Genomic DNA, 26,696 nt, shown 5'->3' with positions numbered 1-26,696 from the left:
TCCACAACTGACCTTACATAGTCAGCATCACTATATGCTTCAAGACTCGCACTTCCACTTAGTTCAGACAAAATTTCTCTACCAGGAGTTCCTTTCAAATATTGCATAAAGTTCCGCTTGTAATTGAATCTCCTTTGGTTGGTGCATGAATTAGCTGAATAATCTTACAGCAAAAGCAACATCTGGTCTAGTATGTGATGGATATATAAGCTTTCTGACTAATCTTTGATACATTCCCTTACCAACCAAAATATTTTCTTCTGTGTTCCCTAACTTTACACTTGGATTAATTGATGTACTTGCAAGCTTGCATGTTGTCTTACATGTCTCTTATAGAAGATCAATAATATATTTTTGTTGAGATATGAAGATTTCTTTCTTAGAGTGGGCAACTTCAATTCTCAGAAAGTACTTCAATTTTCCCAAGGTCTTAATCTCAAACTCCTTGGTTAAGTGTTAACCTAACAATTGTTGCTTCTTCTCATCATCACATGTTACTATAATGTCATCCACATACACTATTAAAATTGTTACTTCCCCTGTCTCAGAATGTTTGATAAATAGAGTATGATCTCCTAGACTTTGTCTAAAGCCTAAACCTATCATAACTTTGGTGAATCTTCCAAACCATGCTCGTGGTGATTGCTTTAGCCGATATAAATTCTTTTTTAATTTGCATACAGTGTTGGTGGTAGTAAGTTCACAATATCTAGGGGTACATCCATATAGATATCTTCATCAAGTTTTCCATGGAGGAAGGTATTTTCACATCAAATTGATGTAAATTCCAATTGTAATTATCTGTTAAAGATAATATCACCCTTACGGTATCATTTTAGAAACTGGAGCAAATATCTCTGAGTAATCTACTCCATAAGTTTGGGTGAATCCTTTGGTAACAAATCTTACCTTGTACCTCTCAATAGATCCACCAGCCTTGTATTTTACACTGAATATACTACATTTTTTCTAAATCTTATATCAGTTTATACATTTCCATTTTTCCAGAATCAATTTCAGTCTCAACATTGTCACCACTAATTCCAATCTCAAATTCTGGTTCAAAGGTAAGGTCAAGAAGTAGAGAAGACTCATCTTCCTTACTTATATTCTCCCCCCTAAAGATGAGTTTGAAGGAAAGAACTTTCTTTTAATGGAAGGTGACATCTCAAAAGACAAAGTATTTCTCAGATGGACCAAGTAACCCGAGTGCAATAATCAATAAATGTTATAAACCAACAAGAACCTAATATATTTAGAACATTTGAAGGATCCCAAACATCAGTATGAATTAAGTAAAACAGAAAAGTACTCATTTTATTACTGACTAGAAAAGAGACACGCTTGTGTTTAGCAAGTTAACACACCTCACAACAAAGACTCTCCACATCTAAAATTGTAAATAATGAAGGAAATAATTGTTTTATGAATCTATATGATGGATGACCAAGGCGACAATGATACAGAAGAACCTCCTCTCTGTTGATTTTAATTGATTGTGAATAAAAGGATTTGTTGAAGTTTAATTGATTTGGAGGAATATTTTGGATATCCAAGAAATAAAGGCCAATATGTTCTCTATCATTTCCAATTTTCCTCCCTGAATTCTTGTCCTGGAAAACACAAGCATTGTTATAAAAAAACAAATTACATCATAGGTCCGTTGTGATTTTTTGTATGGAAATTAGGCCAAGGGACAATTTGGGAATATGAAGAACATTTCAAAGGATTATGGATGGGATTATTTGTATATCTCCTTGCCCAACTACACTTATAAAGGTACCATCTGCAGTGGATATTTTCTTGTTGCTAGGACATGGTGGATAAGTAGAAAAGTGAGTGGGCGAAGGTGTCATGTGGTTAGTGGCTCCAGAATCTAGTATCCAATATTTGTTAAAGGGTTTATCTGAGACATTAAATCCAAAAGGAAATTGAAAATTACCAATATAAAGTGAAAATGGAAGCCTACATGAATCTACCAATATAGAAGTACATGTTGGTTTCTATAACTTACTAAGGAGGGATCTCAGCCTCTTTACTTTGTCTTTGTTGAGTTGAACCAATTCACCATTGGACATATTGATGGATGTCATGCAAATGTGTCTGACTCAATATAATAAAAAGAACCAACAAACTAGTCGTAAAAAAGTATGCAACCTTCAATTGATTTTTTTTTGTTAAAAAATTTAACAGTGTTGCTACAACGAACAGTGTTTTGGATGAACAGTATTTTCGATTATGAATAGTCCCGTGGACGACCAGTATTCATGCGGCGAACAGTGTTTATGAACCTAAACCCACAAATAAGGCAGCTAGGGTTTTGAAAAAAGAAACGCAATTAAGGCGACTAGGATTTTGAAAAAGAAACACCAATTAAGGCGGCTAGGATTTTTTATGCAGAAACGAAACCCTCTCAAACGAGAGCTCATGATATCGTCTTAGAATTTGGGTTGAGCCTAACTCATTCCTACAAAAGTTAATTTTAAATCGACTTGTAAGGTAACGTTTTCCCCCCACTTATAAACCCAACATAGGTTATATCTCTAACCAATGTCGAATTAAATTCACACCTTCAAACCCAACACAATGAAGGTGTTAGGGGCTGCAATCATGGCAAGCTAAATGCCACAACTAAGGCAACTAGGGAAAGACCGTAATAAAGGCATAAATTCCAACTCACCCCCTCGCGTAGGGGCCTCAAAGAGCCCGAAGTATGGATGATGGAGGAAACCCAACAATGGATCTAGGATAGGCTCTAATACCATGTCTGGAACTGAATAATATACTTCAAGTATGTTAAAATCTCAAGTTCTAGTTTCTGTATATAAGACTATTCTAATATAATGGGCATAACTAATGGAATAAAACGTGAATATAAATCACTATTATTAGTAGTAAAAAATAATTTATTTACAACAAAAAGCTTGAATACTATTTTCTTCCTGTTAATTTTAATGCTTTGATATGTCTAGCTTTAGTCTTGACATGGTATCATTGAATAGTTATCAAGCCTACACTATTATGTTTGATTAACTCATCTCATCACTCTTAGTTTCCATTTATCTCCTTGCTTTTGATACAATCAGTTTTATTTTTGTGTTCATCATGTCGGTTGCAAGCTCTTCAAGCAGCGTTGATGGAGGATCATCATCACACGCCAATAACAAACATTATCAAGTTGATAGTCTCAACCCTTATTTCATGCATCCTAATGAATATCTAACTTTAGTTCTTGTTTGCCCTTTACTTTCAAGCAGTAACTATAATTATTTGTCACGTTCCATGACTATGGCACTAAGATCGAAGAATAAACCTCATTTCATCAATGGTAGTTTACCTCTACCATTAGAGGAAGACCATAATTCTATTGCTTAGGATTGGTGCAAAACCATGACCATGTCGTGGATCCACAGTTCAATGGAATCAGAGATATCTCAAAGCATACTATGGATGGTTATTGTTGTTGAAATATGGAACGAATTGAAGGATCGTTTCTAAACAGGAGATGTGTTTAAAATTAATGATATTCAAGAAGAAATATGCAATTTGAATCAAGGTGATTCTTCTATTTCTTATTATCATACAAACCTCAAGAAACTATGGCCCGAATTGGACAAATTCCGTTCAATTCCTGAGGGTTCTTGTGATTCTACTTGTCAAATTGTTACCAAAGTTTGTGCTTATAAAGATGGTGATTAGGTTATCAGATTTCTTAAAGGCTTAAATGATCAACATTGAGCTGTCAGGTCATAAATCATGGTGATGGATCCTCTTCCTAATATTTACAGAGTTTATCAACAAGAAAGACAGGCCATTTTACCTATTGATAAATCAAAGGTGTTAGCTTTTCCTAATTCCAATCAAAATCAGAATAATAACTTCAAGCCCAACTCTAACTTTCGTGGAAGAGGTACTAGAGGTGGAAGATCATTTGGTGGAAGAGGTAGAGGTACTCGTGTTTGCATTGATTGTGGCAAGACCATTCACACAGATAACTCTTGCTTCAGTCCATCTCATATATATATATAAGTGTCTAGTATTAAGTATCTTTGTTCGTCAATCGGAATCAAATGGATGTGTTTCGTTCACCAACATGCAATTTTAAAATGACAATACTTTGTTAATATCGTTGTAAATGATCGATCGAGTTAGACACTACCTACATTAAAAAAAATCATGTTATATTTTTAAGTTTTATTCCCCTCTTGACATTTAATAAATTGTGGCGTGTAGGGGTTGTCATGCCCCAATTTTTGACCTAAGATACCACCTCATATCATTGCATATACATCATTTGCATCTCTAACAAATTGCATAGCTTGTGTTTGTTACTTATGACTCAGCAGGGATTAAACAAGAAATCACTCATCAATACAAGTAACAATCAATTAGGGTTTTGTTCTCCCTTCATCCCAAATGAAACATCTTCATCAACAATCAACATTTGGTCCTCAAAAATTCATTTCAACAAGCTCAAAGACTCTGAATCAACCAGATTAGGGTTTTGACTGAAGATAGCATACTCTTGACTTTTGCTCAGGATTTGACCTAATGACCTGGGACATGACCTCAGGACCCCAAGTACATCATTTTGACCTAATCCATTGGCTCAGGACATCACCTACACAAGGATTGATCAACAGTGAAATTTCAAATCATCAGATTAGGGTTTTGAACTATCAAGGACTAAAATCAGGGATCACATTTGGGAAACCCTAAAAATCCCCAGGGAGTCAATCAAAGGTTTCAATCATCTTAAAATAATCCCTATGGCAATATCCAATGGAAATTACATCTCAGTTCAAGATCCACAGTCATCAATTTCATCAGGTCGACAATTAGGGTTTTAACCTAATTCACTTGAACAACTGACTTTTTTATCAGAACATGATGCCACAACTTAAACCATGGCTCAAGATCCTCCAATAACTCAATGTGATCCATTCATACCACTCATTTGGTGAGGATAGCCTGGTTCATTTGAAATCTCCAGAAACGCGATTCGTCTGAAAAAGTCAACTGTACAAGATCACCATTGACTTTTGGGGAATTTTGGTCAACCATGACTTTTGAAGTTTTAAATCATCAATATATGATATATGAAGTCATTTGATCAAGAAAAATCAAGAAAATCAATCAAGAATCAAAAAGTCAAAAGTTTGACTTTCATACTTAGAAAAATTTCTAAGTGTTTTTCAATGGTTTTTTCCAGACTTTGGAAGGGAATAACTCAAAATTTCACCTACAAACTGAAAAAAACTTCCAACATGAAAGTTGTATATTTTGATCCAATGAACAACTTTGTCACATAAAATTATTTTCCAAAAGATCAACCATTTAAGAGATATGGAGCTTCAAAGTTGGTATCTTTTGAGAATTTCACTTAAAATCTCATTTTCTTCAAAGTTCATGGATCTTTTTCACCCATTTCCTTAAAGGTATTGAAGAAACTTTCAACTAGGGTTTTGAAGTGTGTAACATGAGCTTTCCAAAATGACCAAGAGCATGAAAAAATATGGAGTGTAGCCATGGTTTTGAATTTTGTCATTAGAGGTCATTATGCATGAAATTTCAAGCCATTTTCACAAAGTTCTTACACTACATGACCTATAATGCAAGTAATGATGCATCAAAGCAATAATTGGGATATATTTTATGATTTGAAGATCAGAATGGAAGAGGATAAGAAGCTTGGAAATTTAACCATGGTTTAGTCACTTTTAACCATTTGCATTAAATGTAAAGATTCCATTTTATCTCCAAATGCCAAATCACCATTCTTTGATCAACTTGCAAGGCTTTGCATTCAGAATCCTTGGCCTATAAATAGAGGTCCAAACTTCATTCAAAATCACACCAAAACCTCATAATCATAGGTTTTCTCTCCTCTTTCTTAAGTTGCAAGTTTCAAGTTTCAAAGTGAGGTAGAAATCCCAACCTCCAAACCTTTGAAGTTTTGAGCAAAGTGATGCTCCCCACAACTCATAAACATCATATGGGATGTGTTTGATCCATCCACACACCCCAAAACACCTCAAATCTCAGAATCACTCTTCAACCTCAAAACTTGCACAAAGTGAGCCTTATCATGCCAATTCTCATTATAGCTCATATCTGTCCAAACTAATACTTCAAACACCATCCATATACTTCATATGAACTATCCCAACACTCATCATCAACCAAAAACTTCAGAATCATCAAGCTCGATTCACACTTGGTCCTACTGCAGATCGGGTTCCATGGAATGATCCAGATGAATTCAATCCATCCCAAGCAGCCAGACACCTTCCATAAGGTCCATTGAAGTTGTCCAGATCAAGAAGCAACATCTGTAACACCTCTATTGAAGAATTCAATCTCCAGTTTTGCCATTTTTAAGGTAAGTGCTCATGAACTTCAAACTCTATCATACATGCATCATAAATGAAAAATTGAGTTGCCATCTTGTTTCTGCACTATCACTGATCAATAGCCCTCAATCAATTTCATAATTCATCAATCATACACAATTTCAGATTGAATCATAGAATTAGGGTTCTTCGTGTTCATCAGAAAATTGATAGCCTTAGAGTGAAAATAAATGAAATTAAAGATCACCATCATGTTCCTTATGAAAAACCGAGTGAGATAGACTATCTACTCGATCAAAACAATCCAGTTTCAAAGATTTTCAAAATCAAATGGGGATGGTGTTCTTGGCGCGTTTTTTGTTCAGAAATTTCAAATTCTTGTTTGTTAATATAACTAAATGGACGCGTGTATGTTACAAGCCACAAGCGTGGCTCAGTTGGCTTTTGTTTTGAGAAACAACCTCCAGGTCATGGGTTCAACACCCTTAGGGGCCGAAACCTTTTTTTATCACTTGTTTTTCTTGATTTTTCACACAACTTCATCAATTGATTTAACCAATCAAAATTCATCATTTTCACTTCATTTTTTGCACACTCCTTATTTAACACATATATTTTATGAATATCAAAAAAAATCACAAAAAATATTTATTTAATACATTTTTAATTAGGTTTAAAATGACATTTTTTAAGTGTTTTTAAATACTTTAGATATTGTTTTTCATTTGATTTTTCAAACCTAATCACTTGTAAATATTTTGTGATCAAACCCTAATCATTTAGGTATTAATTAAGTACAATCTTTGTGTTTTTCTTAATTAAGTTGATTTCTTTCAAAACTTAAAAACAAACGATCGTCGTTTTTCAAAACAAATCGCTTTCAAAACCATTTCTTTTTGGTTCTCCTTTCAAAAACTCTTGATCAAATCTCTTTGGATTAATCAATTGATTTTCAAAACCATGGGCATCCCTTATGGTATAAGCCCCATTCCTTTGTATAAATTTAGGTTTTTCCATTGTATATACGCCTATCTTTTTATACCACGATCGAATTGATTTAAACCCTCAAATAACAATATCAAAAATAAGGGTTTTTCTTCAAAAATCAACCTGGGCCTCTCGAATATTAGAGAGTATAAGTCCCTTTCCTTTTCTTTGTATAGTTTTTCTTTAAACAGAAAACTTCTTTCAAAACTTTCAAACTTCCAAACAGTTTTTTAAACAACAAATCTCGCATCTTTTTTCAAAACAATCAACCATGTTTTATAAAATAAAACATGGGCCTCCACATAGGTATAAGTCTCATTCCCTTACATGAAATTAGGTATTTCATTGTACATACACCTTTTTGTACATACCTCGATCAATTTGTTTTTTAAACCTCGAATAACAAATCAAAAATGAAGGTTTTCTTTAAATCTTCCCAAAAATACCATGGGCCTCCATGTAGGTATAAGTCCCAAGCCCCTTTGTAAATATTTGTTTACATAGCTTTGAATAAACTCAATGGGCCTCTCCCCGAGTATAAGTCCCGAGCCTCGTGTGTACAAATGGATCATGCTTACAGGTATATTTCCTTCATAAACTCCATTATATACACACACCTTGACATATATATGTAATTGTTCATACTTGTTCATGTTTGTTCATACTTGTTCATGTGTTTGTTCATGTTATATATACTTGTTCAACTTAGTACAACACTAGGTTCCCCATAGCCTCCTATTGGGCTTCGTGCAAAGAATCTCCCTAGTTTAGGTTAGGACATAGAGTATGGTTTCCCGGTGAAATCGCTCTAAGAGCTCAAACCAACTATACCATGCCTCCTCTTGGGCTTTGTACAAACGACTTGTACCTCCCATAGCCTCCTCTTGGGCTTACAATGCAAGGACCCTCGATTGTCCCTCCCATAGCCTCCTCTTGGGCTTACAATGCAAGGACCCTCGGATAGCCTCCTCTTGGGCTTCGTACAAGGACCCACGGGCTTCTTATAAGCATCCCCAATATCCCAAATCAAATACCCTAGGAGATTAGACATTTTTCATCTCTATGATAGGAGTATCTCTTCTATATCATCACAAACAATTAATCAATCAAACTTCTTTTTGCCACAAGGCTGGCTAATCAATCAAACCGTTTTGCCACCAGGCTGGCTGATTAATCAAAGTTTTTGTCACAAGGCTGACTTCATTGAAACTTTTGCCACAAGGCTGGCTGATTAATCAAAACTTTTTGTCACAAGGCTGACTTCATTGAAAGTTTTTGCCACAAGGCTGGTTAAACAAAAAACATCTTTATCATTCTAAGCGCCATAAGTGGCACAGCCCAGGGCTTATAATGAAAAGATTTCAAACAAAAATCAAACAGATGTATGTGATGATATAGATTAGATACATCGAACATTGAGATGACATTTGTCTCTTATCCTTTGCTTCCACTAGCATAAGTGGGAACTACGATTTCTCTGACTTTCTCAACATCCCTTTGAGAATACGTAGGCACAAGGTCGTATCCTTGGCGAGCAAAACTTCTCCCTCAAACCACTTAAACCTTAGCACCTGTAGACCCCGAGCTACAGATGCTCTGATTCCCTCTAAGGGATATGTATGCAGAGGATCGCGATGATCTTTGCGAGCATAATCAAACAAACACCTTAGGTCCCACCTATCTCACAACATAAGAACCTCCACCATAACATAGAATGATAAACATAACAAAGAAACCTATAGAGTACTATAGATACGTTGGGTGCTAATACCTTCCCTTCGTATAACCAACCCTCTTACCCGGAATCTCTCCCCCACTTTTTTAGGTTATTGCAGCTTTTTTCCTTTTCCTACTTTGGAAACAATAAAAAGTTTGGTCGAAACAAAAGAAAAATCATTTTTTGAGCACTCGAGCCCAAAGAATGCATCAGGTGTCTCATCCCGAAAAAGATACGATTTTTCCCCGCGACAGGGGTGTTCAAAACCAAACTGGCCCGATAAAAAACTGCAAAAACTGAACCAAACCAAACCAAAACCGTAAAAAACCGCAATTGGTTCGGATGTGTTTGGGCCATTTTTTAACAAACTGCGCGGTTCGATTCGGTTTGCGGTTTGTATTTTACAAACCGAATCAAACTGCATTATGTTACATTCTCCCAAACTTCAATTAACTTATATTCAACCCAAACTCAAACCTATTATGCCTTAGCCTTACGATTACGAATGATTTTCTCTTCCTCACACTTAAGGTTTCAGTTTAAGTCTTATCAAATCTCTCCTAGCGGTATTGTACATTCTTCTCATCTTCTTTTCCAAATACAGATCACATATTCTTTTCTAGTCTTTCATCTCTTAAGTTCTTTCTTTTTCATTTATTATTTTTATTCTACTATTTTCTTTTTCAATTATGTTTTTAATGTTGCTCTTCTTATCTAATCACATATCTCCTGCTCTTTCTTTTTCATCTCCTCTTTTTTTATATTTCATTATAATGTTTTTGATATTATTTTATGCTACTATTTTATGTTTTTTATTTCACTTTTATCTAATATTATTTTTGTATATTAAATGGACAGTTGTTATCCAAATATAATGAATTTTATTGTTATATAATAACGCATAAATGACTAAATGCAAAGTTATGCTGTCATCAATATATGTATGTATGAGTCAATAAATTTTGTAATAAAAAATCGAACCAGCCGATTCAATCCAAACCGCATTAGTTTGGTTTTACTTCCAAAAGTCAACCGAACCAAACCGAATCACACTTTTTCCTCTTGCGATTCGGATGATTTTTTACGTCAAAACCGCTCAAACCGCACCAGGGTCGGCCCTAGGGGTAGGCCACCAAAGCTACCGCCTAGGGCCTCACTTTTTTAATATTTATATAGTATTAATTAATTGATTTTTTTTAAATAAAAATTTAAATAATATTTGAATCAAATAAATAATAACATATTAAAAATTTATAATAATAACAATTATTTAAGGTGTATATTTTATAATTGATTAATTTAAAAATTAAAGTCGTTTTAATTTTTTCAAGATCATGTATAAGTTTATAATGGTTTAACTGCATAAAATTAATAGGCCATATTTTTGTTATTATTTAACTATAATTAATATTTTTTTAATCTTTTTTAGTCATCAACTCAATAGTAAACATTTTTGGACCCTTTGTCGGAACTCTGCCTTGCATTTTTAAATTAAAAGAATATTTGAAATTTAAGTTTTCTTAAAGAACTTTTGCTAACATTTTTGCAATAATATTTTTTTTAAATGCAAAGAAACGTGTTTAGATGTGTTGATTGTATTATCAATTAAAAAATATATATATATAATTTAATGATTTTACATCCTAAAAAACCTAAAATTAAAATATATTAATTTAAAATAAAAATATTTTTATTATTTTAAAAAAATTAATTTAAAATTTCGCCTCAGGCCTCAAGATGTCTTGGGTCGGCCCTGAACCGCACCGCAAACACCTATGGTTAAACTTGATAAAGAAATAATTTGTCTGACCAATGATTTTGTTTGTGTTAAATGGATGCTTTTAGTTTATATTTAGGGTTAAATACGTTTTTAGTCCCTATAAATATGCGACCCTGTATTTTTAGTCCCTATAAAATTTTTCCTCGATGAATAGTCCTTGTAAAATTATTATGCACCTAGTTTCAGTCCCTACTGTCAAACTAATGTGTATTTTAGAATGATTATTTTACAGACATGTTCATAATGTTTTAAAAAGTTCCTGGAAAAAAAAGAAACTCAAAATTTAATTTCTAAGTTGAGATTTTCATTACTTTTATCATTATTTTTTGAAATTTGAAAAATTCATATTTAATTCTTATCATTTTAAAAAAATTATTAAACTTGGTAAATAAATATTTTATAATATTCTAAATATATATAAAAAAAATTATTCAAAAATTTATAAATTAAAGGGTAATTAAACAGTTTTTAAAATTTTAGAAAATAGTAGGGACTGAAATTGCATGCATAAAATTTTTAGAAGGACCATTCATTGAAGAAAAATTTTATAGGGACTAAAAATGCAGGGTCGCATATTTATAGGGACTAAAAACGTATTTAACCCTTATATTTATATTGTTGTTGTTGAATTTATTTTATGAAATGTATATGTTGATTAATTTTTACTAGTTCGTAATGTTGGTGCACAATGAATAAAGAAGATGACGACAAAGAGAATAACGGCGCATGATTAATGAGAGAGAATAAAGTTGTTGTTAATAAATGATAGCTACTACAAGCCTATTTATACAAAAGAAAAATCTTGCCACATCAGCCCTAATAAGGTAAACTTAGTGAACAAGTCTAAAGGTACACATAGTACAAAACTAACAAATACTAAAGTACCCATACTAATAAACAGCTAAGCTAATGGCACCCAGAAGATAGCATCTTCTGGTCAACAACATCTTCTGAGTAACCATCAGAAGATCAACCCACATCAGAACTTCAGATGCTCGTCTTCTGAATATTGAATTACTCTTCAATACCATCCCTTAATTCATATTCTTCAATCAAAGCTGACAACACCAATTCCATCCCTTAAGAGCAGAAATTGGTCCGTCTTGATCGCCTTCGTCAGAACATCTGCCATCTGCTTCTGGATGCTGCAATGCACAACTTCTAATGTTCCATTCTGGACTTGTCTTCTCATGAAATGATACTTAGTTTCAATATGCTTGCTTCTTCCGTGTAACACAGGATTCTTGGCAAGATTGATTGCAGACTTGTTATCATCGTCAGCTTCAAAGGCTTCTTCACTTTAATCTTCAGATCTTCTAATAAGTTCAGAAGCCACACAGCTTGACATGCAGCTACAGCGCCTGCGATGTACTCAGCTTCACAGGTTGATAGAGCTACAACAGCTTGCTTCTTGGAACTCCAAGAAATAGGACCTCCTAGAAACATGAACAAATATCCAGAAGTACTCCTTCTATCAACTCTGTCTCCACACCAATCAGATTCAGAATAACTCAATAACTCTGATTCTTCCTTTCTCCCAGAAGGAAACAATATGCCATACTTCAGAGTTTCCTTGACATATCTCAAGATTCTGACAGCAACTTGGTAATGGGACCACTTAGGTTTACTCATGAACCTACTAACCAATCCAATTGCATAGCATATATCAAATCTGGTATTACACAAATACCTCAGAGAACCCACCAGCTGTTTGAAGATCGTAGCATCAACATATTCACCTTTAGAATCAGAGTCCAACTTCTGATTCGTTTCTGATGGTGTAACAGCGGCCTTGCAATTCTCCAGCTTGAATTTCTTCAGAAGTTCTAACTCATACTTCAGTTGATGCAGAATGATACCATCTTCTGAGTACAGAATCTCCATCCCTAGAAAATATGACATTTTCCCAAGGTCTGTAATCTCAAACTCATTCATCAGCACCTTCTTGAACTTCATCAGATCTTCTGGGCAACTCCCTGTAAGCAATATCTCATCAACATAAAGACATAGCAAAATCATATTGCTTCCAGAATGTCGCACATAAACTCCATATTCCATCTCACACTTCTGAAACCCTTGCTTATTGAAAAATGAATCAATCTTCAAATTCCAAGCTCTTGGCGCTTGTTTCAATCCATACAGAGCTTTGTGTAATTTGTACACCATCCCTTCCTGATTATTTTTCACAAAGCCAGGGGGTTGTGACACGTATACCTCCTCTTGTAATGGAATGTTCAGAAATACAGACTTTACATCCAGATGCATCAAGGACCATCCTTTGTTCGCAACTAACGCAATCACCAGTCTGATTGTTTCATGTCTAGCTACAGGAGCAAACACCTCAAAGTAATCTAGTCCAGGTTTCTGAAGAAAACCTCTAGCCACTAGCCTCGCTTTGTGTTTGCCAACTGAGCCATCTGGATTCAGCTTTACCTTGAAAACCCATCTGACGCTGATGGCTTTCTTCTTCTTTGGAAGTTCTGTCAGCTTCCAAGTCTTGTTTCTTTCTATAGCCTCAAGTTCTTATTTCATGGCATTCATCCAGACTTTCTTCTTGAGCGCTTCTTCTATACTCACTGGTTCAGAATCTACTAACATGGTACACTGAATGACCTCTCCTTCTGAGTCAACTTCTGTGTCTTGCAACATGTCAAAATCTGCAAACTTTCTAGGTGTAGTTCTGACTCTTTGTAGTCGTTGAGCTACTTCAGAGTCAGTTGCTTCAGAGTCACCACCCCCATGATCGTTTCCAGAAGCTTGTCCTCCAGATTCTACATCTTCAGAGTTTTCCCTTCCAGGATCATGACTACCACCAGATTCTGGATCATCATCAGAATCAAATTCACCATCTAACTCATCTTCAGAAGATTCTTCATCTTCTGACTCATCTTCAAAAGATTCTTCATCTTCTGATTCTAACTCTTCTTCAAAAGTTATCTCTACACCAGAAGTTGGTTGAGACTCTCTCCAATCCCAAACTTCTGATTCTTTCACAATGACGTCTCTGCTGACTTCAACTCTATTAGTTTCTGGACAATAGAGCTTGTATGCACCTGTACTGTGGTACCCCACCAATAACATCACTTTGCTCCTATCATCCAGCTTCTTCCTTCTAGCTTCTGGAACATGTTTGTAACACACAGAACCAAAAACCTTCAGATGACTGACACTTTGCTTCTCCTTAGTCCACTTCTCTAAAGGAACAATTTCTTTCAGCCTCTTTGTTGGACACCTGTTGAGCACATATGCTGCAATAGCAACAGCTTCTCCCCATAGATTATGAGGAAGCTTCTTCTCTTTTAGCATACTTCTCGTCATATCAAGCAAAGTACGGTTTCTACGTTCAGCAAGACCATTGTGTTGAGGAGTATAAGGAGAAGTAACCTCATGCTCAATTCCATTATCATCACAGAACTTCTGGAATTCTGTAGAGTTATACTCGCCTCCACCATCCGTTCTGAGAATTTTTATCTTCTGACCACTCTGTTTCTCAGCCTTCACCTTGAACTTCTGGAATTCTATAAACACCTCAGTCTTAAACTTGATAAGTGTTACCCACTTCATTCTTGTGAACTCATCCACAAAAGACACAAAATACCTATTTCCTCCAAGTGAAGGTTCTGGAAATGGTCCACACACATCAGAGTGCACTACTCCCAGAGCATGCTTTGCTCTTGGAGCAACTTCTGATACAAATGGCAATCTGGGTTGCTTGTCTTTCATGCATACTTCACATGAATTCTCAGGCTTCACAATCTTTGGAATGCCATGTATAAGCTTCTTAGAATTTAGATGCCCTAGGCTTCTATAGTTCAAGTGCCCCAACCTCTTATTCCACAGCTTACTATCACCTTATGAGCCTTCAGCACTCAGACATTCTGTTTCAGCTGTTTCTACATTCACCTTGAATGTTTTGTTGCTTCCCTATTCAGATTGCATAATCAACTTCTGATTGAAATCATACAACTTCAAGAGGTTGTTCTTCATAACAACTGAGAAACCTTTCTCAATGAGCTGACGCACACTCATCAGATTGCTTCTGATTCCAGGAACATACCAAACATCTTTGATCAGAACAGTCTTTCCATTCTTCACTTTGACTTTGATATATCCCATACCTTCTGCATACAGGTACTTATCATCAGCACATCTGATCTTTGTCCTCCTTTCAGAGTCAAAGTCTATCAGCCATTGTTTGTTTCCCGTCAAGTGATTTGAACACCCAGTGTCCATATACCACCACTCTGACGAACATCTTCCGTCAGACTCTGAAGCCATCAATAGCACAGGTTCATCATCTGAATCACCTCTGGCTATGTTTGCTTCTTCTGATTTCCTTCCTTTGTTTGTCAAACAGTCTCTAGCAAAATGGCCAAACTATTTGCAACAGTAACATTGAACTTTCTTCTTATCCTTTCCCTTCTGATATCTCTTCTCATCAGAAGTTGAGGCTTCCTTCTGGAATCTATCACCACGTTTATGCTTCTGGTCCTTCTTGACAAAAGAAGCCTTCAGAGCTTGCTCAACTTCTCTCTCAGAAGTTCTCTCAGTCAGACGCAACTCTTGTGCTTCTAAATTGCTTTGCAACTCTTCTATTCTCATGGTTTCCAAATCTTTAGAATGTTCAATAGATACAACAATATAATCAAATTGAGGAATAAGTGACCTCAATATCTTCTCTATGATTACTTGTTCAGAAAGGGTTTCTCCACAAGTCTTCATCTCATTAGTGATCAAAATCACTTTAGAGATATACTCAGAGACTTTCTCATTGTTCTTCATGTTGAGATTCTCATATTGCTTTCTCAGGGATTGAAGCTTCACCTTCTTCACTGATACGTCACCACCATAACACCTGACCAGTATATCCCACGCCTCCTTTGACGTCATAGAATCAGCAATCTTCTCAAACACATTCACATCCACACACTGATGGATGAAGAACAACGCCTTTTGGTCTCTCTTCTTCGTCTCTCTCTGCGCTTCTCTTTGTTCTTCTGTTGCATCTGCTGCAACCGGAACATATCCTCCAGTGACAAGATCTAGAACATCTTGAGCACCAAATAATACACGCATTTGAATCATCCATCTATTCCAGTTTTTACCATCAAGAACTGGAAGTTTGGTATTCAAATTGTTTCCACTCGCCTTTAAACTTGTGCAGAAAAAATAGATTTCACTCACACAGTGTTTCCCAACCCACAAACAACCAAGAAAAATGTGATTCAACACAACTTTGTTTCCCAGAAACAAAATCAATCACATAGTCACACAAACTCACGTTCACTCGTGTTTCCCTGTGTTTGGAACCGGAGCTCTAGATACCAATTGTTGGTGCACAATGAATAAAGATGATGACGACAAAGAGAGTAACAGCGCAGGATTAATGAGAGAATAAAGTTGTTGTTAATAAATGATAGCTACTACAAGCCTATTTATACAAAAGAAAATTTTTGCCACATCAGCCCTAATAAGGTAAACTTAGTGAACAAGTCTAAAGGTACACATACTACAAAACTAACAAATACTAAAGTACCCTTACTAATAAACAGTTAAGCTAATGGGACCCAGAAGATAGCATCTTCTGGTCAACAACATCTTCTGAGTAACCATTAGAAGATCAGCCCACATCAGAACTTCTGATGCTCATCTTCTGAATATTGAATTACTCTTCAATACGTAGCATGCTTAGATTTCAGAACTCAAACTCTAAAAATATGTTTAAAATCCTAGAAATCAAACCGAATATTTTTGAAAAATTCAAAGTACTCATGAAAAATGTAGACAGAAGAGAATGTCATGAGAATTAAGAGTACTCGTAGTACTTGCAAGACTCAAAGTTCAGCCTTAACCAAATTCGAGTAACCCATATTACATGTAAAACCAGATATAAAACAACATTGTAGTCAAAGATGAGACTTCTAAAGTTTTAACATTTTAAGGAGTTTGTACTGCTCAATCATGTGACAAGGGTGTAACTTGAGCAGTGGGTGTTGGAAGTGGCGAGCTTCGACACATGGGACATGAGAGGTTTAGCCTAAACCATGTAGCAACACACTCCTTATGAAAGAAGTGACCACAATCAGATAAGAGTCGCAACGAGTCTGAATCTTTATAATCTCCCAAACATATTGAGCAAGTTAGTGATGTTGAATCAGCCTTATGAAGCTTAACTTGTGAATACAACAAAATAGGGTAACTATTCAGGACTGCATCTTGTTCTTCCGCACAAACTTCAATATTCAACTCGGTATGATCTCTCTCCATCCAGATCACTGTTCTGTTGGAATTGCTGCCGCCACTAGATTGTAACATGTTTTGCCAGTTTCTGTTGTTACAGTAACATGTACATAGAGCTATGAACATCATTAAAAGAATAAAGGCGAAAGACATTCCAAGATAGTAATATGTTAACATATTTGAGTTGTCTGAAGGGTTGTAATCAGAACTGTAAGTGCTGTTCATGGTTTTTTATGTCTGAAGGAAAAGGCTATGATGATGGTTAAAGAGAGAGGGCTATATTAATTGCGTGAGTTAATTGAATATATAACTTGCAAGGTGCAAATATAGAGAAGGGGAATAAAATGTCAACTTGAGGGTAGTTGCTGTGTGGTGATGGTAGTTTATTAAGTCTATATGCACTATGCATGCCTCATGATGTTTTTGAAGTCAATAGCTGGTGTAGGCTATAAATGTATCTGTCATGTGTTAACCTCAATTGTATATTTAAGGTAAGTTTATATTGTATGGTTCTAGTTGCTTGCTACATATTTAAACAATGTTTAAATGTGTTGTATTTCTGATCATGCGTTAAAAGTAGCTCTTGAAAATCAAACTTATGACTAAATCATAACAAAAATGTTGCTCCATCTAACTTGTTTTTAGAGGCAAATAATTAGTTAGTTCTTAAGACTTACATTTTTCCTTGATTGAATATTAGACCTGAATTCCTTTATTTAAAAAGATCTTAGTGCGTAACATTAAATGAATCTAAAAAGATTTATGAACATTTAATATTTAAAAGTTATAGTAGTAGAGAGAATCATTCCTCTTTTAACTCGATTATTTATTTGTCCACTCTGCTTTCTACATCAGTTCGAGTAAAGCATGATAATATATAACAACACTTTCAACTAATAGCTTAATTAAAAATCCTCACCTCAAACAAAATTAATTAAAAAATTGGTAAATTTTAAGCCAACTTGACTTAAAAAATTGTTCTCTATTTATTCTTAAAAAATTAAAGTAAAATAACATTTTATATAGGAGTAAACCTTTGAAAAATTGTAAATAATTTAGCCATAACCCAAAAACAGCTAGTCACATCAACAAACTAACAAGTGGTATTCACAAGCTAGTATTTACTTCACTTGTAAAAATAAAAAATGTAATAAATCTACATTGGATGTGAATAAAAAAGGCAGAAACTGTCATACTAAGTCACCCATATTTTTATGGGATTTTCCTGGCGATTTATCAGATTCATGGTTTAGATAATATTAAATAAATTAATAAATTTGGAAGAAAAAAACTAATATGATTCGCATAATTAAATTGGTATCACGAAAGTGTACACATTTTACTGACCATAACTATTAGAGCATCTCCAATGGTGCAACCCATTTTTGGGTTCTTTATGGGTCCCACTAGCCACATCATCTTAAAATAATTTTTATAATTTTTATTTTAATTGTATAATTCTAAAAAGTTATTATTGGGCCCACAACTTTACCTCATAAACTAATTTGATTGGGTACCACAATTTTTTCATAGTTGCATTGCAATGCAATGGTACTATGATGTGGCATGTCTAGGTGGAGAACTTATTAGAAGGAACTACCATTGAAGATGGTCTTAACTGCCAAATTCTAAGTTTATGCCAAACACCAGTAATATTTTTTTCCATTTTCCGTGTCAATGTGCTTCAATACAAATAATGACAATGAAATTACTGTATAAATCAATGCTATCAAGTTCTGCACAACTTTACAGGGTCTTGCTACGCCAAGGAAATAAAAAGCATTCTTTAACCGCGTAGAGTTGCCCGAGGGACAGCAGGTAAACCCAGTTCATCTTCAGTCTGTGAGTATTAAGGAAATCAATCAGGACCAAAAAAATAACTATGCAACATTAAAGTAAAAAAAATAGAGTAATTTACTACTACATAGAGTTCAGAATTGTTCTTTTGAACAGCATCAAGAATATAGCTTATCAGCTAGAACTAGTAGACATAAAAAAGCCCAAGTAACTACACAAAGGTTGACAGCTAATAACATAGAATCCTTTGAATAATAATAAGTAAATCGAACATAGAAATATGTTTACAAGTTACACCATCAGAAATGCAACATCAAATATCCGCGGGTTACCTATGAGAATACAATTTTCACAAAAATGGGATCAAAAGTATAGGCTGCTTCTTCATTATAAGGAAGAAAAAGGCAGATGATGTATTGAACAAGCCTTCCACTTTCCAGTTTCTTATTGATTTTATTCAACTATGGTCAATTTCAGAGCTCAAATAGACTCAGCTCCAATTACAAGTAACTACTGTTTGCTAGTTTACAAAATTCAGATTCCTATATTTGCCTTTCAACCATCAACGAACAGAAAATCGAAATTCAATAATTTCGGACAATCAATAACTAAACAGTCTCATCTTATCCCTGCCGCTATAGAAACCAATACCAAATTCTTTTATAAAAAAGTTCAATGATATTACCAGCATTGCTCTACAATCTAATTACTTAGATTTCAATAAAAGAAAATTCAAAAACTGTCTTGCTAAGTTAATCCCTCCTCAAGAGGAAAAGTGTTCATCAGTAACCAATATACATACTCCCACCAAGATATGGCAAAAATATTTCTATAAAGAAACACACAAACATGTTTTAAGCGTAAAATCGTATAGTTTGCAATGAGAATCGAGAAAGAATTTTCCCCCTTAAGAAGAAAATCGTCTTAAGTATAGCTATAAATTATAATAACAAAAGGAAAAAATAATTTCATATTGATAAAATAAAATAAAAGCAATATACTATACTTGGACATTGGATCTGCCATGTGGAGCTGATGTTTGACCGGTTGGAGCTGAAGGTAAGTTAAGCTCTGAATCCAAATCAGATTCTTTATCAGGTTGGAGGTAGGAGGGGACTCCTTCAGATTCATTTTCCATGTCTGCTTCCAGCGCATCAAGTTCTGGTATATACCAAAATAAACAAGAGAGATATTTTTTAGAGACTTCATCACCGGAAAAAAACCATCTACCTTAGAGGAGTGATCATTCCTTAAAAGTAAAAGTGTATTGTAAATTACAATGCAACCAACACCGACAAATGAAACAACTTATAACATTTCACTTAGAACACTGTTTTTCTTTTCATTTGAACTAGGATTCAAAACAAAGTAAAATCTCAAAAGCTGATTCTCAAAAAGGTGGCCAACATACATCTCAAAAGATTAAACAATTCCTTAACTTACCACCCAAAAGTTCCTCCTCGTCTATGTCATCAGGAACACTATAGCTTCTACCCAAAGTCTCTTGGATTTCATTACTTACATCCATCAAGTCCATCATTTCATCTTGCAAGTTCTACAAATTCAATTAACAAACAGTAAGACCTAAAATTCTCAACGATAAACTAGATGGAAGCTATAAGAAAAGGAAACAATGCACACATCAATGTCTTGGATCTTCACAGTTTTCATCATTCCCTTCAAATCCTTGTTGGCAGACTTCAAAGCTGACATCTGAAAAAGGGGAGGGGTGGAAGGAAATAAAGAGAAATTTGTGAGTAAGTGTATTCAAATTATATATCTACTAGGCAAAATATTCTTCCAGGTCATCCAACTTCTGAAAACCTAAATATATATACGAGATTGATAAAACAGAAGTATAGTGCATAGTGAATAGCATCGTTATAAAGATAACCCTCCTGAATTACAAACCATTCATCCCCTACTTCTTGTGAGGTAGGCAGCAGGTTCCAAACAGGATACAGACAAAGCTTCGCCTCGAACCATGCCCCTTAAAGCGCTACCAAGACAAACGAATGTTTTATAGTGAATATGGTTACCCCAATCATCCTCACTTAATATAGCATATAGCATATAATTGGCGTTATCAAATTTTAGAAACTTTGCAAATTGACAGACATCCAAATATTTGAATCTTAAAAATGGATGAAATTCCAAATGATAAAGAATAAAACAAAAGGGTGGCGCAGTACTTCACAAGGCTCGCCGTCAGAATTGAAGGGTTTAGAAAAGATCAAATGAAGTAAGACATATCCCACTAATGGGGGGAGACTGTTTTCCTCATCTGTAACCACAGGTACCAAAGAAGCACCTTTTAGCCAAGGCTCACCCTCAGGAACAAATCATGAAACACAAAAATTGATTAAGTTTTCCCTTTCTAAAATCAGGCTGCTTAAAAGCATCAAGTCTTATGACTTGCTATTAGAGAGGGTGGGATGAAGTTATGCCATAAATTGTTTGATTGAATAAGTAGGGGGAAAATTATAAAACATGCCTTCTTTAAGTATAAAATTATCTTCAAAGGCCGGTACAAATATAGATGTCATAGAGATGGATCAATGAAAAGAGTTCAATCAATACGTGGAAAACATAGAAAACTAAGCACTTGGAAACATACAGTTTGTTGAGCATCTTTAATTCCCTCAGCAGCAAATTGAACTTGATCGAGGTTGAATGTCTGATTGTACAACATGTCGCGTTGACCTTCATACCTGATCAAAAGCATAGTATATTGGTATATGAAAACAACAATATAATATTCACTTCATGTATAAAGTACTGAGTTAAAGAAGATTATTAGCCACATGATAAAGCAGTTGAGCGTATTTAAAAACGTGCAATGTGACAACTCAACAACAACAAACAAACTAAGAAAACAGAGAACAAGCAACTCACATTCGCTTTTGTTTAAGAACTCGCATGGCTCTAGATTTAATAGCTTCGAGAGTAGGACCAGGCCTTGTTTTCTTGATCTGTTCTTTGTATCTACTGAGTTCAACATCAAGCTTCTTAATCTTCTCATCCACAGTATCACCTCGTTTAGTAATCTGCAATACACACAACCGTTATACTCCACCAAATAGATAACAGAAACACTGAAGTGTTTAGAAACAAAAAAAAAATAATCAAAATTAAGAAAATCTACTAAAATTATGCAAATATATAACTCTAACATAGAATTGTTTTACAAATTTAGATATCGGGAGATATAATATTGTTATAATTGAATAATTAACTTTAAAATCGAATTGAGAAGCAAAATTGAACAGATCTGCGAGTGTACGAACAAACCCTAACCCTGATTGAATGAAATCGATTAGGGAAAGAAGAAGGTTACCCTTTCGTTGGCGTCTTCGATGGAAGGAGGAGGTTCCTTGTTCTTTTTGGCGCCGAAGACTCTCTTCATCGTTTTTTCTGACCTAGAAACTCTTTAGTTCTCAAAATTGAAATTGAATTCTATGTCTGTGAGGAATAGCACGAGATAAGAGAAAAGGAATGACCCAGACAACGCTGAGACTTTTGATTTAGGGTTTTGCTTTGGTTAACGCGGTGATAACCAGAGTTGTTTACGCGACGGAAACTTCTACCGAAATTCCTATTTCGATTCGATTGGGTTTCTTTTTTGTTGGAGTAAATATTTGTTCTCCTTTTTTGCGGGGAAGTGATTGGTTTGTTTTGCCACGTATTGTTAGGCTTGCCGTATTTCGGTTTGTATATGGAAAATTTAACTTTCTAACTCAAAAATGTTATTTAAAAACCGAATTAGACCGGTTAATCGAACCGGAAATCAGAGGGGATATCGGTCTGATCTGATTATTAGATCAGATAAATTATTAAATCAATTAAAATCAATAAAATTAGCAAATCAGCGGTTTTGGAAAACTGACGCGTTAAATGTGTTTATTTTTTTCTCAGACAAAACGACGTCACCGCTTAATAATTTTACATCGGATAAATAGTTTTTAAAATCAATCGTTGGATTGAAACATATTATCATATAGATCATACCTATAAAATTTGAGATTAATCTATAATGATTTACTATACCATCAAGATATCCAAAGATTAACGTCAAAATGAACTTTCATATAACGTTAATTTTGATATAATTCAATTACATAATATTTTGTTCAAAATTTATTTGAACGAACTTTTTATCCTTGAAACTAAATTTATTATGATGGCATGCCAACTGCAATAATGGCAGACCTACAAACTAATACATCTACATTTGTAGACAATGCAATGACTATAGTGTCTCCTCTTAATCCATACTTGGCATCAGGATCTACTAGAAGCAATCCTAGTCGAATGACACAACCTCAATGAGGGTTAGGATATATCCCTCAAGTTATGTCACCTTTAATTGCTAGTTCCCTTTTGTCTGTGAGACAACAAATGGATGGAAGTAACCATGATATGGTGAATATGCTTACGCAGCAAATTGGTATTGTGTTTAATCTTTTGACCCGAAACACAAACCATACTTACCAATAATTGCCAAATCAAATGGGTCGAATTGTTGATTTCTTTAGTGCTCTTCAAGTGCCTATTCATCCAATTCCTAATAACCAAGTGTCACAGCGAGTCATGCGTCAACTCGTCGAACAGCTTATACACAGGGTAGTCAAAGGAGACTTAGGTCGAAATGACCCAAAAGTAGTGTTGGTCAATAGTAACCAAAGGAGACTTAGGTCGAAATGACCCAAAAGTAGTTTTGTCTGTAACCATTTATGAACCCCTTTTTACATCCATCAAAACAAAAGTAAAAAGATCCATACCTAGGCTCGATTGTTGGGATTGGTCTATCAATGTTGATCTTCACAATATTCCCAATATTTACCCTTTACAGCTCAGCAGCATATCTCCACAAATTAGCATATTGATTGTTTGCATCTCCCTCAATTATCTTTTTTGCTATCTGATCTTATCGGTTGCTCATTACCAGAAGGTGGGCCAAAGACGTCTTGCACAATGTTGGTGATGAGGAAAAAGAGGGTGTATCTGCAAGGTACTTCAACGATCATGTAAGTAAGAGCACAGATACGTTTAAATGTTTCTAGGGTTTGAAATTGTGTCACCTGACCTTCTCAAATGAGATGGTTTTTATATTGTCCCCCAACGCTTAGTCATTGGTCCACGTTTTGGACTGGATCGTGGATCTAGGCCAAAAATGCGTGAATGCCATGATTCTATGAGTATGTTTAGGAATCTTGGGAGGCTGCCCGTAACTAGCCGTTACGTGGGAAGAGGAGCTAACTCTGGGCGGAAGAAGTTCCCAGCGAGTAAAGGGTTATTTGTCCCCGACAAGGGAGTAGAGCGGTTGTCTTGTTGCTGGCTCGGGCGTGAGTTTGGCCGATACTGGTGATGGTATGATGTCCTCGGTCCAAATGCAGACGTGTCCTCAACAGAAGGGCGTGATAAAAGAGCCTTCCCTTGCCCTTGACTGATTGGGCCAAGGCTATTGGACCGTCCTAGATGCAGGAGTAGATTGGGATAATGCTTGGTTATTGGGCCCGTTCGGAACAGGAGCCCCCAAGTCATTGCCCCGAGCATGGGAATGATGACTTAAGAGCATATCTCGATCCGGGGATGAAGAGTATGTATGGATGATGCTCATTTCCAAAAGGGTGATGTCCCTTGGGCACATCCGAGGAGGAAAATCATGTAAGGAGATGTATCGCTGTTGTGGAGATTGGCTCGCGGGGAAATGATTGTTTGATTGAAACCGAAGGGGTAACGTCACATGCATGTGTCGAGCCACGTGTTGTAATAAATACGCAATGATAGCTAGGCTAGGCGCGTGCTCATACACACGATGCGTGTGTATTATATAAATAGGAGGGAGCTCAATCCATTTTCACTTTCGCTTATCTTTCTTCTTCGTATTTTTGCTCGCACCTTCTCGTGTTACATCTTCCTCCGTATAACCCGTCCGACCACCGTACACTTCTTACCGAACACGTAAGTTTCTCTATTTCCCTTGGTTTTGTTGGTTCTAGTACCTATTTTTGCTTAGAATGAATATTGTTAGGATAGGAAAGGGATATATTTTAGGTGCTTTCTGGTGGATATTGGTGTTTGACAGAGGTTGTGCCACTTCTAAACACCGGTGTTATACCCCAAAATTTGCCCGCATCTTTTTTCAAAAAAAAGAAGGCAACAGACTTCTGTCTAAAAATTGGGAGTTTTATATAATCTTGGATTTTATTTCATAAATATCCTGATTTTATGAATACTCAGTTTTTAGAATGTTTTTATACGGTATTTTGGTTCGCTGTTGAATTTATTCTTACACAAACGCCAAATACTGTTTATCACTTCATACACTGTTTATTTGAGATTTATTTTCGGATAAATGATACTGACACAGTTGGTACAGAATTAAATTTTGCAGGCACAGAGTTCGGGGATTCAAACTGTGCTGGTAACAATTAAATTATTTATTGGTTTTGTTTCCCACTAATTTTTGTACTATATTATTGTTTTTCAAATCTCTTTCTTTCTTTTCAAATCTCTTTCTTTCAAATCAAATCCTAACTTTATTCTATACATCTTTCTTTTCAAACCCTACCATGTTTTTTTTTCAAAACCTACTATCATTCAAACTTTCCTTTTTTGTACGGTACCACTTCATTCCCCAACATCTCCATCCCTCTTTTCACTCAATAGATACCCCTCATTTTTTTCATAAAATCTCACATCAAATTTCACTCATATCCCAAATTTCTATCATACTATCTCATAATTATTTTCTCTTCTTCCCCGGCAAAAAATGGCAAAGTGGGTGGATACGTTTCTTCTTGTGGTCATCATTGTTTTTGTGGTGATCATGTCCTGTTTCTGCCTGCATAGTCCTGAAAAATGCGGACTTGGGATGTTTACACTCCCGTACATCTATATACTGTTGTTTATAGCATGGGTTTTTAATCGTCATACTTAAAGTTTGTCGTATCTTTCGCTTTCAAGTAATGTACCGTTCATTATATTTGTCGTACTGTTCGCTATATTATTATGTAATATTTGTACTGTCAGTATTAAATATTGTACTATCTGTTGTACCGTCGTTTAATTATCTAGATAATATTATGTGTGTTTATTGCTAGTTAAATATTTATTTCTGTGCATTAAATCCTTTTCAATTTATTTATCGGTAATTTCGTTCGCATACAGTATATTTTATTTATTTATTATGTTTTTGTTTTTCTAACAAATCATGTAAATAATTTTTCACCATTAACACAACAAAAACAAAAAGAAAAAAAATTAACTTTAACTGTTAAGTTTTCACTTTAACTATTACGTTAATGCCCGAACAGCCAAATAACAGTCAAACCCGCTGACAGCACGATTCTCCGTGTTTGTACCATCAGTCAAATCAATCTTTTGCATTTCAAAATTCCAATAATTTTGTTCTAGAAGTCTTCTGATAATCACATGATCAGCAGAGACTCAACACTGCACAAAAATCAGGTACGCCTAACTGTCTCCTACACAAACAGTCCCTAACTAGGGTTTTTGTTTTATTTCAGGAGAACAAGTTTTTTGAGACCTCAAATGTATTTCATGGATCTCCATATGTCTCAAAATACCACCAGACAAATTTTCAAACTTCGATTCGCTCGGACGCACAGTCAACAGCTCAAACAGTCAACAGACGACCAGTTTGACCGCGAAAAGTCAACAGACAGTCAAAAATGAAATTTTTTGTCAACATCCATATTTTGTCAAAAGATTCATCATTTGATCAATGTTTGATCATAATTCATCAAGAAAAGTTCAGAAATCGACAAAACTCTAAGTTTCAAAATTAGGGTTTTCT

General features: G+C 35.0%; 1 protein-coding gene across 1 annotated transcript; it reads right to left on the bottom strand.

Moving 5' to 3' along the window:
• Positions 1-18,318: 18,318 nt before the first annotated feature.
• Positions 18,319-22,536, bottom strand: LOC131643859 (vacuolar protein sorting-associated protein 60.2-like). Its single transcript, XM_058914195.1, has 7 exons — positions 22,212-22,536; positions 21,770-21,921; positions 21,492-21,585; positions 20,516-20,587; positions 20,318-20,429; positions 19,881-20,035; positions 18,319-18,917 (listed from the first exon to the last, which is right to left on the bottom strand). Exons 1-7 carry the CDS (start codon positions 22,278-22,280, stop codon positions 18,864-18,866), a joined length of 708 nt encoding a protein of 235 aa, XP_058770178.1. The 5' UTR covers positions 22,281-22,536; the 3' UTR covers positions 18,319-18,863.
• Between the last annotated feature and the right edge of the window lie 4,160 nt (positions 22,537-26,696).

The sequence above is a fragment of the Vicia villosa genome, linkage group LG1, assembly GCF_029867415.1.
Source record: "Vicia villosa cultivar HV-30 ecotype Madison, WI linkage group LG1, Vvil1.0, whole genome shotgun sequence".
Lineage (NCBI taxonomy): Eukaryota > Viridiplantae > Streptophyta > Magnoliopsida > Fabales > Fabaceae > Vicia > Vicia villosa.
This window is presented reverse-complemented; position numbering and strand designations above follow the sequence as displayed.